Below are 18,350 nucleotides of genomic sequence, written 5' to 3'. Positions count from 1 at the left end.
TAAGTAAATGAGACATAAAAAGCACAGAAATAATATATACTGCATTTCAATGACATGAAAATGCCAGCACCATGGCTTGATTTGAAATGGCACCCAAGAGCGCTTTTATTTTATATATATATAAAGCCAGACAGCACTGAAGCCAAATTAAGTATGACTGTGAAGAACACTGCAGTTAAAAACTAATACGTGATTAATGGCCCTGTATCTCACTCACTAAAATAACATTGGTTTGAAGCGCTCTAGACATAATATAATGGCAACTGCAATAAAAATGCCAAATTATACACCAAATCTGCGGAGCAAGCGCAGAATGAAACCCTACACAGGTTTCCTAATTGCACGGCAGATCAGGAACGCAAAAGGCAAAGGGATTTAGCATCCTGCAAGACCACACGTGGGAAAAATACAAGAGTAGAAAAACAAATCACTGCCCCACATGTCCTGGTTTTCTGTAGTTTTCTGCAGTAGATTCTCTGGATCAGGATGAGCGAAGGTCAGGTCACTATTTCTGACAATAACTGACGTTGTGAACTTCATGGGATTAACTCTGTTCTCTGCCTGGTCAGTGGAGCAAAGGGATGTGACCCCAGAAGGGCATTTCAGAGCTGCTAAATTACAAGTTCAGTTCACCTGGAGAGCCTCCTACACTTCATTGACGATACTGGAAATCTCTCGTTCCTAAATCAGAGTTTGGACTATTCCCAGAAACATGGGGAACGGATCATAATAGAGATATGGGAGTCTAGAAATCCACTGTCTGTTCCCCCAGTTGCTTGCTACTGGGCACAAGCTTAAGTGGATACTTGGTTTGAATTGTTAGAGCCATTCTTGTATTCGCAAGATATAAAAACTAATTACAAAAGTGTTTGGTTTGTCAGAAGGAGAGAGGAAAATTAATTTTAATTGTCCCACAGTTATCGTGCTTTGTCTTGCAATTACAGCTTCTTTGTCTTTGGGACCTAACGAGCTGTACAAAGCTGGAGGCACATGGCTCCCTGCTCACTGTGCCATGGAAATACTAGAAGTCAGATTGAACTGCTTGTAAATACAAATAGAAGGACATAAATCTCTTTGTTTTTCTATATGAATGTGGATCATTTAAATAATTTTCAAACAGAAATTAAAATTGAAGTGAATGGCAGGTAGGGCCCCACTCACCCAGGTTGTATTCCTGGACGTTGCTGATGTACCCGTACAGAGGGCAGTGCCCGAAGATGACGAGCATGACGGTGTTGTTGTCCTTCAGGGTGACGATGTGCGCCGAGTGGCCGACAACAGCGTACTGCTCCTTGGCTTTCGGCACCGCTTGAGACCAGGTCTGGTTGGAAATGTGGAACACCCAGAGCTGGCTGGTCACATTCCCCGTCGCATCGATTTTTCCACCATACATGTAGATGTCATCCTGAAAGAAGTGAGGTTTAAAATGAGGTCAATGAGTTTGGTATTTACGAAAGAGCTAATATGGACCTGGGGGTGTTGGTCGATAACAGCTGAATATGAGTTGATGTGGCCAAGAGGCCACCAGGATCCTGGTTGTACCAGCACTGGTGTGGCCAGCAGGGCCAGGGCAGCGACCGTCCCTGTGCTGGGACCTGGGGAGGCCAAACCACGAATCCTGGGGGCAGTTCTGGGCCCCTCACACCAAGAAAGAGCTTGAGGTGCTGGAGCGAGTGGAGAGAAGAGAACCGAGCTGGTGAGGGGCTGGAGCACAAGTGTGATGGAGCGGCTGAGGGACCTGGGGGGTTCAGCTGGAGAACAGGAGCTGAGGGGAGACCTTCTGATCTCTGAACTGCCTGAAAGGAGCTTGGAGCCAGGGGCGGTCGGGCTCTGCTCCCCAGGAACAAGCGCCAGGAGCAGAGGAAACGGCCTCAAGTTGCGCCAGGGGAGGTTGAGGTTGGATCTGGGACCAATTTCTTCCCCAAAGGGCTGTGGGGCATTGGAACAGGCTGCCCAGGGCAGTGCTGGAGTCACCATCCCTGGAGGGCTGGACAGACGGACATGAGGTTCTCAGGACATGAGGTAGAGGTAGACTTGAACGTGGTGGGTTGACAGTTGGACTCGATGATCTTAAAGGTCTTTTCCAATCAAAATGATTATATGATTCTAAATAATGGAGTTATTACATTCTGTTTTCCCTCAGTCTAAGTTTTTCTCCTCTCTCAAGGAGAAACTCATCTCTTTCACCACTCACATTTGATACAAAAGCAATTGCGACTGCCAAGGTTTGTACTCAAGCTGGTAACGTCAAAACACCTTCAATACACAATTCACCCTATATCAGGGTATGGAGGAAAGGGGTACACGGGGCAGGACTGACCTTCAGATGACAGACATCAAAATTTAGGGGCTGGCACGCTTGCTGAGTGTCTAAGCATTCAATATAAGATATAGTGGAGCATGGAGAAGAACTCAGCTGATGAAAGGCAGGGAAGGTGGGTCTGCTTTCAGGTGAGCTGACTTGCTCTCCAGATTTCACTGCCTGTACTGACTAGGTCTGTTTCCACTAGAAATGGAGGTCGGAGGCTCCCAGATGAACCCAAAATGAGGCACCTGAAGTCTGGTGATTTAATGTTTCTTATGAGGAGAGACTGAGAGAGCTGGGGCTGTTCTGTCTGGAGAAAAGAAGCTGAGAGGGGATGTCATCAATGCTGATCGATATCTCCAGGGTAGGTGTCAAGAGGATGGACCAGACTCTGTTCAGTGGTGCCCAATGACAGGATGAGGGGCAATGGGCACAGACTGAAACATAGGAGGTTCCATCTGAATATGGGGAGAAACTTGTTTCCTGTGAGGTGCCAGAACCCGGCCCAGGCTGCCCAGAGAGGTTGTGGAGTCTCCTTCTCTGAGACATTCAAACCCACTTGGACATGACCCTGTGTGATCTGCTCTGGTGACCCTGCGTGAGCAGGTGGGTTGGACTGGATGATCTCCAGAGGTCTCTTCAACCTCAATTAGGCTGGGATTCTGTGTAATACGCAAGCAGAATCCCTCCCATAGTGTGCAAATATAAACAGCAGAAGATAGCCAGGAATAAAGCCAGTTTTGATGGAAACGCCTCTGTGTCTATACACGAAAACCTTTGTCTTCCAGATTAATGCACTGACAGAAAACAAGGACCCTTTGGAAAGAAGGGAGCCAGAATAGTTAGACAGGGTTTTATTAATCATCCTGTAAGAACTAAGTTCCAAAACTCTATCCAGTTTCCTTTGTGGAGGTGTTTAAAAGGCACATAGAAGAGGTTCTTATGAACATGGTTTAGTGACAGTGTTAGGTTAGTGGTTTCACTCGATGATCTTGAGGGTCTTTTCCAACCAAAACGATTCTGTGATTCTCTGGGTATCTCAGAATCAGCCACAAATCCACCGAAGTGTGCAGTGGGGCCCTGTTTCCCTACTGAAAACACAGCAACCTTGGAAAGGGAAATTCTCTACTACAGCTGGTGCTTCTTGGGAAATTCCTGAGAACCACTGCCCGTCACTGACAGTAAACTCACTTATTTATTTGCAGAATAAGCATCGAGCCCTCGCAGGTAGGAATTTCCATCCTTCTGAGGTTCTTCAAGTGTTCTGTTTGTGAACGGCGCTGTGTGAGTCTTTCAAGTGTTCATAATTACGCTTGATATAAGCTTGCACTGTGATGAGCTAATTAAAATTCCAAACCCAAAAGGTCAGTAAAGGATTAGCTCATTTCCTTCTCAGCGATTTGGCCGTTCTGCTCTGACGTGGCCCGCGCCCACAGCAAGGCATGCGGGTGAGAAACGGGGTGAGCAACAGTTAGATCCACTTGTTGTTTCAGATGCTGGAAGAACAGATTGATGAATCTACTGCAGAAGAAGAGCAGGCTCCAAAAATCCCTAAACTCACCAGCTCTGCTTCGGTGCTTTGGACAACAGAGCTCATAAAAATATTTATATGGTCTACAAACGGCAATTGAGGAATCAGATGAATTCCAGCAAACTGTAGCTGTCGGGTATGTCTTGCAAGCATGGACTTGAAGAAGGAAATAATGAACTCACCGACCTCAGCCTTAAAATCTCTGAGAAAAGGGCAAAGAAGGAACACACAAGCCAAGGCGCTGCAGATTTCTGAGGATACCAGAATCACAGAATCGCAGAATGTCAGGGGTTGAAGGGACCTGGAAAGCTCATCCAGTGCAATCCCCCCATGGAGCAGGAACACCCAGATGAGGTTACACAGGAAGGTGTCCAGGCGGGTTGGAATGTCTGCACAGAAGGAGACTCCACAACCCCCCTGGGCAGCCTGGGCCAGGCTCTGCCACCCTCACCCCAAACAAGTTTCTTCTCAAATTTAAGTGGAACCTCCTGTGTTCCAGTTTGTACCCATTACCCCTTGTCCTGTCATTGGTTGTCACCGAGAAGAGCCTGGCTCCATCCTCCTGACACTCACCCTTTATACATTTGTAAACATGAATGAGTCCCCCCTCAGTGTCCTCTTGTCCAGCTCCAGAGCCCCAGCTCCCTCAGCCTTTCCTCACACGGGAGATGTTCCACTCCCTTCAGCATCTTTGTTGCCCTATGCTGGACCACCAGTCCAAGGATTCCCTGGAGTACCAATACACAGACTGGGCTGACCACGGAGAAGCCTTTGACTGAGAAACACTCCCAATGCAAAACCCATCTGCGGAAAGTGGTGGGTGTAGGGGCAAGGAAGAGGAAAATCAGCTGGGAAAGGAGTCTGCAGCACAGAACTCACCTTATGCAACGCCAGCGAGTGACCGTATCTCATCTCTACTGAGTTCACAGTGTTCTGCAGTGGGAGCCACTCTTCAGAAATAAGATCATACCTGCGTCAGAAAAATTGAATTAATTGTCAGAGAAGTCGATAATAAAGTTGAGAAAATTATTGCTTGTCCTTTCCGGGATTTGTGGGAAATTATTTAACAGAAGTCCTACCAAGATTTTGCCATGGACTAAGCACTTATGGATTAAAAAATCCAGTCAAGCCTGCTCTGTTATTTAACATTCACATATTGATTTGCTTTACCCTGAGTTTTCTTCCTCATGCAAAACCAAGAGTTAATGTGTTGTCTATTACACTATGACAACTTGATCCACCCAAAAGAGCAGCAAAAGTTTACACTAAGCTCCCCTAAGTTCCAACTACTTGCTTAGAAAAAACCCCAACAACCTGCCAGTGTTTAAAAGGCACTTTTTAATTAAGTCTTTGTCATCCCATCTTATTTCTTCTGTGAACTTGAAACGAGATAAACCCTCTGCCCTGAAAATGCCCTGTGGCTTTTGAGATAAAGGAATGAAGTACACTCGCCAAGCTCACAGCCTTATCAGATACAATTACCTCTGAGGAAGTTGTGCCTGTTGGTGGATAAATCAGACGTGACTTAGAAAGAGTAAACTGTGCATGTAATCAGCAAATGTTCTACAATTAAACGTTCATTTTCAGCTGGTTTTTAAGTTCCCCTGTAAGAATTAGTAGCTCTGGAGGTGAGTGCAGAACACAGAGCTCTCACTTAGGTCCAGGAAAGCCAGTTATACAAGAAACCCTGGGGAAAACATCCAGCTTTTGCCTAGATCTGCCTAAACATTATCAAGTTCAAGAGGAAGCCTGAAATGGTTTTTTATGGGGGATTTGCATGAGGTACACAATTATCATCCGATATCTTAATTCCTGTTAAATCTCCTCAACTAATTGCATAAATGTCATCATCTGAAATGCCACTCCCTGCTTGGTATCCCATCCACCATGCACAAACACCCACAGTAATCAGTATGTATTCATTAACGAGCCACGTGCTCTCAAGTCACACAGATATAAGGAAGGGATAATAACACAGCAGCAAAACTGCCCTCTCTGAATACGAGGCCAGATATAATTTAGAAGCGAGTCTGGAAATAACCAAGGAATGGTCAAATGCTGTCAGAAGCAGATAAATCCAAAATACACTGAACATCAGGAACATCACGCTTTCACTTTTCCAAAATTAGCAGCGTTTTCCTACATCTCAAGTTTCTCTTACTGCTGTTTTCCAATGGAGATGGAACGCAGTCGGGCGGCACTTTCTAAAAGTGCTTCTCAAATCTAAGTTCCTCTCCTTAGAGTTTATTATCTAGGTTTATACTCACGCTAAAACCTTTTGAGAGTCAGAATGATTGAAGACATAGCCTCCAACGATCCACATTTTGTTGTCATGGATCACGGTTTTGTGAGACGCTCTAGGAAGTTTGGGAAGAGAATATTCCTCCCGGGTCCAAAATGACTGGTTTGCAGGAACGGGAATTGAACAGCCAGGACCTAGGAAAATAAGGTTTGAAAAAGTAAAGTTGATTGTATTTCAGGGGCACGGTGCAGATCCCTTCCCACCCCACATTATGAAGATGTTCTCTATCTACCACGTGCCCACAAAAGCGCCAACACAACCTGCGAAAGCTTCAGATCTGCTCAGCAAAACCCCAAGGGTCTCCAGCTTGCTTTCCTGTTTTCATTCCTCCCCTTCTCAGCAACACCCTTTTGTGAGTTGTCCCCTTTGTTCCTGTATTTCTGCTGCTCTCCCTTCTCTCCATGAACAATCCACACGGACACGGTTACTACAGAGAACACAGAATCTGCTGAAGAGGCTCGAGCCTTGGAAAGGGAACAGGTTTATCAAAACAGCCTTTAGGCAAGTCCTAAAAGTGAATCACTGTGTAACAGAGATAAGGTCTTGGCCAGAACAGACAACGTCTCCTCATTCTTAAGAGTTTCTATCAGCAATAATCTCCAGTTCAGGAAAGGAGACTGGAATGTCATTTATCACCCTGAAACTCCTGGTTTTTGAGGCAGAGTGTCTGTTTCCAGATGCAAAAAAACCTTCAGAATAGGAAAGTAACTTTCATCTCATTCTGCTATGATTTGTTTTTGGGGCTTTTGGGTTTGTTTTCTTTTTAGTGAGTTGTTTTGGTATAGAAAGAAATTGAAGACAGAGGAAAAACACAAAGAGCAAAGCAGCTTCTCTGTCAGTGCACAACCAGACTGCAGAACAGCATCAGGCCACACTGAACAAGGGGACATGGTCTTCCAGTCCTGAATTATATTACATGTGACTGGTTTTCTATCCGAGAGGCACATGTGCCAACCTCAGAACTGGCTGCGTTCTCCTCCATTTTGCTCACCTGAATTCTCTCCTAACACTCTGGTTTTGCAGCACAGCTGAGCGGTGGTAGCAGGTGCTGTCAGTGCTGCAGCTGGTTGTATTTCATATAAGACTAATTCTTCCAGGTCAGTGTGTCTTTGCAAAGAAAATATGTATGTTTGGTGCAAACTGTTGCTAAGACTGACATGGAGAGGAGCTTGGAGCCGGGGGGGTCGGGCTCTGCTCCCCAGGAACAAGCACCAGGAGCAGAGGAAACGGCCTCAAGTTGCACCAGGGGAGGTTGAGGTTGGATGTGGGGAACAATTTCTTCCCCAAAAGGCTGTGGGGCATTGGAACAGGCTGCCCAGGGCAGTGCTGGAGTCACCATCCCTGGAGGGCTGGACAGATGGACATGAGGTTCTCAGGACATGGGGCAGTGCCAGGGGTGGGTTATGGTTCACAGAATCACAGAAGGGACTGGGTTGGAAAAGACCTCAGAGATCATCCAGTCCAACCCTTGGTCCAACTCCAGTCCATTGACTAGATCATGGCACTAAGTGCCATGGCCAATCTCAGTTTCAAAACCTCCAGGGCCGGTGAGTCCAGCACCTCCCTGGGCAGCCATTCCAATGCCTGACCACTCTCTCTGCACAGAATTGCTTTCTAATCGCCAGCCTAAATTTCCCCTGGCAGAGTTGAAGCCCATGGCCCCTTGTCCTATTGCTGATGCCTGGGAGAAGAGCCCAATCCCCACCTGGCTAGAACTGCCCTGCAGGTAGTTCTAGAGAGTGATAAGGACTCGATCATCTTGAGGGTCTTTTCCAATCAAAACTATTCTATGGCTGATGAGCATATATGGACATGAGAACATTTTGTGTGTTCAGACAGACTGACTCCAGCCACCAGGCTCAAATTTGCTCTAGGAGCACAGGAACAAGTTTCAACCCAATGCCAGCACACTGCAGGTCAGTACTGCTCTGTATGGTAGCACAGCTGCTTTTAAAAGCATTTCTTACAAATGAAGTATGATCACTTGATATAAAAAGGTCGATTCGCCGTTTCCAGTCAAAACCCTAATATCTCTCAAGCAGAACATTCCTCAAATACTCCCAAATAAACTGCAAGAGCCACAGCAAAGGCACCAAGAGCTTGTCTGTATTAAGCAGGAGACTCACCTTGCCAGCCAGCAGAGCACACACAGGCCTTGGTGTCATTGAAGCTGCAGAACCCTCTCTCGGGTGCCCCGCAATCCTCTGTGCAGTAGGGGATATCACAAGCTTCTCCCTTCCAATACTTGGCACATTCACATTCCAGAGCGTTGCTGCTGTTGTTGAGCCTGCACTCTCCTCGGCCGGAGCAATTATTGGGACACATATTGAAACTGCAAACATGAGGGAAAAAAGGTTTGTCAGTAATGAAGCAAATTCCCAAGCCGTGCTGCTAATTAACAAAGAGTGATGCTGATCAAAAGTTAATCTGGCTGTCTGTTAACGAGCAAAGCAACTACATGATCTTTTGAGGTCCCTTCCAATCCCAAACATACTGTGATACTGTGATACAACCTGATGTGATGGACCTGGAGAGATTTGTCCTCTGTTCACCATCTACGGAGCTGCCTCATTTAATGTGTTAAACTTACAACTCCCCCAAAAAATCATTGATATGATTTTTAGCCATTTGTAATGCAAACAAATTGCCTTAAAACACCCAACAGGAAGCAAAGAATTTAATCAGTGCTTAAGGCTTTTGCGGTGTCTGTGCAATTTAAACTTAAACTACTCCCAGTTAAGTGCTTTTCTGGGATCTGCTCACCAAGGGAACACGCTTGAGATGAACCCCGAGCCAAAGATGTGCCTGTTTCGAATCATTTCTGATTTTATATCTGTAATGCAGCTGAGGCAAAACCAGCTACAACTGTGGTGAAGATCCAAATTCAGAGACTTGTTTGGGGTTGGACTGGATGACTTTGAAGGTTCCTTCCAACCCAAACTATTCTGTGACGCTATTAATTTCCAAATTCCCATTTTGGCCTCTGTATCAACTGGTAGAACCCACACATGGATTGCGACCCCATATTCTCACAGGTGGATTCATTGGCACTGAGACCATAATTTCACAAGTGTCCCACAAAATCCCAGAATGTCAGGGGTTGAAGGGCCCTGGAAAGCTCATCCAGTGCAATCCCCCCATGGAGCAGGAACACCCAGATGAGGTTACACAGGAAGGTGTCCAGGCGGGTTGGAATGTCTGCACAGAAGGAGACTCCACAACCCCCCTGGGCAGCCTGGGCCAGGCTCTGCCACCCTCACCCCAAACAAGTTTCTTCTCAAATTTAAGTGGAACCTTTTGTGCTCCAGTTTGCACCCACTACCCCTTGTCCTGTCACTGGTTGTCACCAGAAGAGCCTGGCTCCATCCTCCTGACACTCCCCCTTTCCATATTGATCCCCAGGAATGAGTCCCCCCTCAGTGTCCTCTTGTCCAGCTGCAGAGCCCCAGCTCCCTCAGCCTTTCCTCACACGGGAGATGCTCCACTCCCTGCAGCATCTTGGTGGCTGCGCTGGACTCTCTGCAGCAGTTCCCTGTCCTGCTGGAACTGAGGGGCCACAACTGGACACAAGATTCCAGGTGTGGTCTCCCCAGGGCAGAGCAGAGGGGCAGGAGAACCTCTCTGACCTACTGACCACCCCCTTCTAACCCACCCCAGGTCCCATTGGCTTCCTGGCCACAAGGGCCCAGTGCTGGCTCATGGTCACCCTGCTGTCCCCAGGACCCCCAGGTCCCTTTCCCCTACTCTATTGAGTAACTACGTCCTGTAGTAACTATAAAGACTGTTAAACTGAGAAGAAATAAATATCCCCTTTTACCTACTCTTCGCAAAACTGTAGAAGGAAACCTAACAACAGAAGAAACAAAACACAAAATAGTACCTAAAAACTGTTTGAAAAGAGAAACTGAAGAGTTAAAGAAATATGAAAATACCTTAAAGGAACTTTAAAAAGGCAAGTTATTATTTAAGAGAACGTCTCCTTTGTATTGTGACGGTGCAATACTGACAGCTGGCAGTAGATGGTGTCATGGTTTATGTTATCAGCTGTTGTTTCAAGTAACTTTGCAAAGGCTCCTTATTTTCTTCTGGAGCTTTCAAGGGTTGCTGGATGTTCCATATTTTTCAACAAATCCACAGTGTATGGAGGATGAAAGCACCAAGACTAATATAGTATGATTAAGGGAGTGGAGCATCTCCCGTGTGAGGAAAGGCTGAGGGAGCTGGGGCTCTGGAGCTGGACAAGAGGACACTGAGGGGGGACTCATTCCTGGGGATCAATATGGAAAGGGGGAGTGTCAGGAGGATGGAGCCAGGCTCTTCTGGTGACAACCAGTGACAGGACAAGGGGCAATGGGTGCAAACTGGAACACAGGAGGTTCCACTTAAATTTGAGAAGAAACTTGTTGGGGGTGAGGGTGGCAGAGCCTGGCCCAGGCTGCCCAGGGGGGTTGTGGAGTCTCCTTCTCTGCAGACATTCCAACCCGCCTGGACACCTTCCTGTGTAACCTCATTTGGGTGTTCCTGCTCCATGGGGGGACTGCACTGGATGAGCTTTCCAGGGCCCTTCAACCCCTGACACTCTGGGATTCTGGGATATTCAAAAACTAAGCACCTCATCGTAAGGAAAACTTTCAACTTTAGCAAAAAAGTTGGTTATGCCCGAGGATTTTGCAGCTCATTTTTTTGAAAAGTGAGAATTTCTGCAAGTTACACCCCAATTAAAATCTCCCATGGCAGCACAAACATAAATTGTATGTGTAGGAGCAAAAAAATTCCATTTCTGCCGGTGTGTCCAGACCAAGATCATTTACTTCAAAACAAAACCTTCCTAAGAGCAGCCGATGAATTAGGGAGTCATACAGAATCATTTTTAAAAAGCTTACCAATGAGGGCTGTTAGAAAGCACCCACGCATAATATTTCAAATATGAACCAAAGAACATAATAAAAGCATTCCAGACTAAAAAGGAGCCAGATTCAGTGATTCAATCCAAGAATAAGAATGAGCATCCTGAAGAAAACTGCTTGAGGATCCTCAAGAACAGGTACAGACCAGTGTTCCAATTGAGACACGTGGGCTTGTGCAACAAGTGTGTTTGTGTAGAAATATCTCTGTAGAATGCATAAGGGCACCCACCTGCACAAAAGGCATCACTTCTGGTTGACTGAAAGCAATCAAATAAGTCTAATAGCATAAAATAAATACGTCTTTTCCAGCAAATATTTGCCTGCACTTACAATTGACATCTGAAGTTAACGTCGAGCGTGTTACAGTTATCAGCCGTTGCAAGGGTATAATAAAGGTAAAGATCTAAATGGAAGCGTCTATTCATAATGGCAGCTGCTTATTTCAAGATAAAACTGAGAAAAGAGGAAAGCTCCTTTTGCTCAACCTGCAGCGTCACTTGGGAGCAGCACTACTTACTTATATGTGATGTTGAAGCCTGTTAAATTGTAGGCAGCGTCACTGAAGAAATGCAGAAGGGCATATCCAGAAGTAGCTACAACTTCTGGTACTGTTTCGTTGCTGTCTTTCTCGGGAACAATGAGACCACTGGAAAAGAACAACAGAACAACACACAAAACTATGTTAGAAGTGAAATAAAAGGGAGAGAAACAATAATAAGCGCATGGGTATTACAATAAATAATTGAAATTCAAGCTTTGCATCTACTGGAAGTAGAATGAATTTGTGCGAGGGGTGTTTTCATAGCACAGGTTGATTTATTTCAACAGAACTCCTTAAAATAGTCACAAAACGTCTCGGCATTGTGAGTACAAATACAAACCAACCCCGTTCTCAAAGGCGTAAGAGCCCTCAAGTCCCGCTCAAAGATAAAACCACGTTCTTTAGGGATGACTTTACCAAATCCTCCTGCTTGGCTTAATTATCTGCAATATAGTGACAGTGTCACCGACCAAGGAGTGCAGATAAATGAGGATAGTAAGGCTATTGAGAGCAGCATTTCCGCTGCCCTCAACATACACAACAAGAAACGGCCACAGAAACGAATACAAATAGAAAACCCCAAAATAATCAACTTGGCTCTTCTGAAAGATAAATATCTTAAAAGTGTTTAACCGGAGTAAACCTGAAGCTGCCTAGAATTCCCGTTATTCTTATCAAACACCTACTTCCCCTCCCGTGTTATTTTGCTGTGATTTAAACAGGACCCATTCCCAAAACAAGTTGGCATGTGCTGCCAGTGCTGCAGCTGGTTGTATTTCATATAAGACCGTTTTAAAACAGGAATTAATGTGTCCCAAAAGCATAAAACCTGCTGTCCCAAGCCAAACTAAACCGCTGTTGAGCTCAATATCTCCCAAATAAAGCAAATACGGAGCATTTTGGTGACATGTTATCCGGCTTGCAGACACCCGCACGTCAGGTGCTTTGACCTGGAGAACGCACCCAAACCAGTCTATTGAAATAAACCATTCATCCAGGCTTCTAAATTCATTTCTCAACCATTTTATACCCGTTTCACCTGGAAAATCTGCAGCAGGGAGGCCAACAATTTAACCCTGCAATGGTGGAGAAAGGACTTATTACGCTTGCTTTATATTTGTTGCCTCATCCACCGCTGCCTCTTGGGCTTTACAAATGGCCTTTACTCACCACCTTCCTACCACCCACTCTTTATTATAAAGCTCCATCCAACTCATCACATCCACATTTATTGTCTTTTCTGGCCTAAATTTGCTCACTATTCCCACCTCATTCATCGCTTCAGGCTTCTGGTTGTTTCTCTATAACTCTCCAGGTTCTGCAACACCCTCCAGCCTTTTAGTTTCCCAGGGCTGGTGGAGGGAAGGGAGGATGGTGGGCAAGACAATTTACGCTATATTACAGATTTCTATAATGATCTGCCAAAATACCTGGAATAAAGCTGAAAAGGAGACTAAACAAAGGAGTAACTACCTCCTTACCTATTGCACAAAACAGTTTGTACCTGAAATATTTATTCTTCTTTTAACAGAAGCCTGACAACAAGTCAATTCCTCCCTCATACTAAAGACACAAGGGCAGGTTTAAAATTGAAATCTGTCGAATTGATGCTTTTAAAAGTCTCTATCTAAGCAAAGTGCATTGTCTATCATGTCGTATTCACAGTCAGCTGTTATTTGCTTGTAGGGAATCATCTTTTTTCCCCAATTTCAGTTTTATTTTCGAGGGTTAAGATGAAGCTTTTTGACAAGGAGACTCCAAGCCCAAGCGTGTCGGGCAGGGATCCAGTTTCGTGCCCCGCGAATGCTGAATATCCGAGATCCATCGACTGAAAAGCAGCGATGAAAAGAATTTCCCCCCCTCTGAAAAGAACTTTTCCTCTTTTCAGACCTATTCAGAACAGAAAGCGTTAGAAAGCGGTTCCTAGGACGGGATGAAGGAGTTTGTACACCCCAGGAAAACACTCACAGCCATCCCCAGCAACCCATTCAGAGCCCTTTTGTGTGGCCTGAATTTGCCTGTCCCCACCGTACAATCGGGTGGGATAACCCAGGGATCCTTTCCAAAGGCTTTTGCTGTATAAATCGGTGATATTTGCAGTAAGATTAACAGATTAACGTGTTACCTGCGGCAGGGTAGGTTGGCAAACTGTACAACAGCCCTTCCTGTACATCAAGTTTTGTTGTGGACAAAAATACACCCTTTATTTTACCAACAGGCCATAAAAACGCAGTAACGTGATCCCATGTTTTGGCTAAACAACCCCAGTGCATTTGCTGACACGAAGCTCAATAAATATTTCCTTGTGAGAAAGCCAAATGGTTTCTTCTCTTCTTTCAGATCTCAAGGATAAGGGATTAAAAGTGAAAATTCAGAGTGTTTTTCTCCACGTGTAACAGCTGCCTGCGTCACTCCAAAGCTGGCGCCTTCTGACCTGATCATCATGTCTCCCAAAAGTCTCCCACAAAAGCAAAGAACAAAAAGTCTAATCAACTTTGTGCTACTAATATTTGGTTCACGGTTTTCCTTTGCAATGCAAACTGAGGGGTGTTGTGTCCACATCACAGGAAAACAGGCATCTGAAGATAATTAAGAGAATCCCAGAATGTCAGGGGTTGAAGGGCCCTGGAAAGCTCATCCAGTGCAATCCCCCCATGGAGCAGGAACACCCAGATGAGGTTACACAGGAAGGTGTCCAGGCGGGTTGGAATGTCTGCACAGAAGGAGACTCCACAACCCCCTGGGCAGCCTGGGCCAGGCTCTGCCACCCTCACCCCAACAAGTTTCTTCTCAAATTTAAGTGGAACCTCTTATGTTCCAGTTTGTACCCATTACCCCTTGTCCTGTCACTGGTTGTCACCAGCAGAGCCTGGCTCCATCCTCCTGACACTGCCCCTTTCCATATTGATCCCCATGAATGAGTCCCCCCTCAGTGTCCTCTTGTCCAGCTCCAGAGCCCCAGCTCCCTCAGCCTTTCCTCACACGGGAGATGCTCCACTCCCTGCAGCATCTTGGTGGCTGCACTGGACTCTCTGCAGCAGTTCCCTGTCCTGCTGGAACTGAGGGGCCACAACTGGACACAAGATTCCAGGTGTGGTCTCCCCAGGGCAGAGCAGAGGGGCAGGAGAACCTCTCTGACCTACTGACCACCCCCTTCTAACCCACCCCAGGTACGATTGGCTTCCTAGCCACAAGGGCCCAGTGCTGGCTCATGGTCACCCTGCTGTCCCCAGGACCCCCAGGTCCCTTTCCCCTACGCTGCTCTCTAATAGTTCATTCCCCAACTTACACTGGAACCTGGGGCTGTTCCTGCCCAGATTCAGCAAACTGCAGCTCAGGGACAAGACAAAATTCCTTTGTCCTGGCTTATTCTTATTTGGTCTTATTCTTGCAGCACTTATTACTGATATTATGTTTGTCACTGATAACTGGAAGGCCCTGGCAAGGGAAAATAACAGCAGCAAAGAATAGAAGTACAGAGAGAACAGTGGTGTTGAAAAGACAAAAATCCCCCCCTATAACCTTTCCTAATAATAATAAAAGGATTAGCACAGGACAATTATTTGTTTTCCCTTAGAAATCTCAATTTTGGGATTTATTTGCGGAGAACGCAGGTACCTTTGGAGCAGATGCTCTCACCATTTGCTCCTTTCTGTCCATCTTTTTCTGATGACTTGTATGTAGATACACTAAAAAGGCCATTATCCCACCTACACAATTTTAAAACAGCCTGATGAAACTTCAATAGATGGGTTGTCATTTTGTTCCGAGAAAGCCATGAAAAGAACACAACACAACGATAAAGATCAGGCCCTTGAAAGGTCAAAAACTCCGTGCACAGCACCACTTGGAATAAACCACCACAACCAGAATTCAAATGATCTGCCATGGAATAAAAGCAATCCAATAGGCAGAATGAGAATGATGGAGGATTATGCAAAACTTCCTTTAAACTACAACCCAGAACGTCTCAGAAACTCGACTCAGGCCAAGATGAGCCTATTGCACAATGTACCGCTTCGAGTTCTTTTAATAAGGTTTCAAAACATTTCGCAATCATCACTACTCCAAAGCAAATAAATACTCCTACTCAGCTACGCTCTCCACTGACACTATTTCTTTGGCGTTGAAAGGCAAACCTCTGTTTTGCCCTGAAATAACTTCTATTTTTCCTACGCTGGATTTGCAGTTCGCAATAGGACAAGGGGCCATGGGCTTCAACTCTGCCAGGGGAAATTGAGGCTGGAGATTAGAAAGCAATTCTGTGCAGAGAGAGTGGTCAGGCATTGGAATGGCTGCCCAGGGAGGTGCTGGACTCACCGGCCCTGGAGGTTTGTAAACTGAGATTGGCCATGGCACTTAGTGCCATGATCTAGTCAATGGGCTGGAGTTGGACCAAGGGTTGGACTTGATGATCTCTGAGGGCTTTTCCAACCCAGCCGATTCTGTAAAGTCAGCGGCAGAGTGAAAAACAACATCCAGAAGAGCCGATTCCTCTATCGCCTGCACACCACTTGATCTACACCCTAGGAAAATGGGAATTATTTAAAACACAAGGTATCTCCTCTCTTATTTCTCCTCGATTTGCTATGCGAGCATCGGGGAGATGGTGAAGTCATCATTTTCTCCTGGGACACAAGCTGCCAGTTCAGCAGAGATCAAAAGCACAAGGAGCTCAAGGGAGCAGAAAACAGTCAAAAAAGGGAGAAAATACAGAGTACAGATCACAGAGAACCGAAAAGATAATGATACCAAAGCACTGGTAGTACATTGGCTTCTCAATCTATCAAAATGCAATGAGAAACTGTTCTCTTATCTCTTAGACCCACGTGGACACACACGTATGGGAAACAACACCGTTTCTTCCTTAAAAAACAGTCTGTGTGCCGTACTCAAGAGTCATAAACAAATAATAAACAAAGCAAAAATAGAAATCACAAGAGACTACAAATAAATCAATGCCAAAAATAATAAAGGGAGAAGAGGAGGGTTAAAATAAGGATACATCTCAAATTGGTTTTCTTAAAGGCAAAGCTAAGATTCTTGTGCAGCAAGATGACTTCCAGACATAGACTATTAAGGAAACAAATCAATTACAATGATGCTTATAAAAATAAAAAGAGACTCGTTACTGAGAGCCCGCAAAGCCATCCAGATCGAGGGAATTCACCCCAAAAACCTCCTCAGTTCTTAAGTGATGTTCTTCCTTCCAGAAACAGCAAAACAAGGACAAACCATAAACATATTAAAACGTGTCTCATGAGCCATCCGGTAAATTTTAATGATTATGTCAGTGAGTTTAAAAAATGCATTTCAAGAGAACGAAGACTGACTCAAAAGAAATAACACCTTTTTTCTGCCGTTACGGTGAAGAAATACTTGAAAAGTTAAGGAATTATTTTAGTATCTAGTCCTGGAGAGACAGCCGATGGTATTGGCCACGTTGTGAATGCTTTTTCATGTTTTAAAACCTAAAGCCTGTTGGCTGTTTAATACCTGCAAAGTTCAGGAGAGGATATTTGAATTAATAAAACAAAAATCAGATTTTTATTCCTCAGTGCATCAGAAAGAGTTTAAGAGAAAAGGTGCTCTAAACTTCCTTTATAGGCCTCAATTTAACTCCGGAGGAAACTTCCTTTATAGGCCTCAGTTTAACTCCGGAGGATTTATCCTTTCAAACCTCTAAAATAGAAACTCTCTTTGTCCACCTTGTCACAATGATTTGACGTTTTAGGAGGGGATTACAGGTTTAGTGAACAAAAGCAACTTTGATACAATGCATTTACATCTCCCAATGAAATCTGACTTTGCACCATAGAGACATTTTGATTAATCAGTTCTCGACTGGCCCAGCAACAGGTTCACGAGTCCATGTAAACAGGGGAACATCATTCAGTGGGTACATTTCCAACAAAATGCCAAATACATTTGCTCCTCACACTGATTTTTCTTCTTTAATAATCAATAGTCTAAAGTTAACATGAATCCATAAAAACAAATAGAGCAAAATGATAAATAGTTAGACAACAGGCTGCTAGAACCAAGAGTCAACTGGACTCTCCATGACCTGAGTATGCGCACGATGAGTGTAATTAAGCATTAAATGATCCCTTCGTCACCTTTCCTGGAATCACAGAATAGTTTGGGTTGAAAGGACCATCCCAGCTCCCCCAGTGCCCCCCCTGCCATGAGCAGGGACATCTTCACCAGCTCAGGTTGCTCAGAGCCTTGGTCCAACCTGATCATGAAAAAGAAATAGAAGGGGGACAACCCCACGATGTACAAGGAGAGGCAGAAGGAGCAAGGTTTTATTATCCTGGAGAAGAGACGGGGTGAAATCTAATTACCACCTTTAACTACCTAAGGAGAGATGGTTGAAAACAGCAGAGAGGAGACGGGACCAGACACGCTCACAGAAAAAGGACATGAAGCAACAGACACAAGCTGCAGCAAAGGATGTTCTGATTCAATATTAGTATAAGATCCAAGCGCTGGCCCAGGGGATCAGCAAGATCTCCATCCTTAGGAGAAATTCACAACTTGACTAGGCAAGGTCTCGAGCAAGGGCCTGATCCCCCTCTGCAGCTGGTCCTGCCTCTGACACCAAGCTGGGAGCAGTGGTGACACTGGAAGCTGTGCTGCCATCGGAGACCTGGACAGGATGGAGAGTTGGGAGGAGAGAAATGTAATGAAATAGAACAAGGGCAAGTGTAGAGTCTTGAATCTGGGCAGGAACAACCCCAGGTTCCAGTGTAAGTTGGGGA

General features: G+C 45.2%; 1 protein-coding gene across 1 annotated transcript in view; it reads right to left on the bottom strand.

The window, feature by feature from the left end:
- The window catches only part of ATRN (attractin), a gene marked incomplete at its 5' end in the record, with an annotated part of 175,113 nt that overhangs the window by 106,183 nt on the left and 50,580 nt on the right, over positions 1-18,350 (bottom strand). The window contains 5 exons of the mRNA XM_080343966.1: positions 1,162-1,405; positions 4,716-4,806; positions 6,104-6,272; positions 8,265-8,470; positions 11,563-11,691. Of these exons, the coding sequence (XP_080200092.1) occupies positions 1,162-1,405; positions 4,716-4,806; positions 6,104-6,272; positions 8,265-8,470; positions 11,563-11,691 (839 nt within the window). The remainder of the gene's footprint in view (positions 1-1,161; positions 1,406-4,715; positions 4,807-6,103; positions 6,273-8,264; positions 8,471-11,562; positions 11,692-18,350) is intronic.

This window comes from Nesoenas mayeri, assembly GCF_963082525.1.
Source record: "Nesoenas mayeri genome assembly, chromosome: 4".
NCBI classification, from domain to species: domain Eukaryota; kingdom Metazoa; phylum Chordata; class Aves; order Columbiformes; family Columbidae; genus Nesoenas; species Nesoenas mayeri.
Note: the sequence above shows the minus strand (reverse complement) of the source record. Positions and strands in the feature narration are given on the sequence as shown.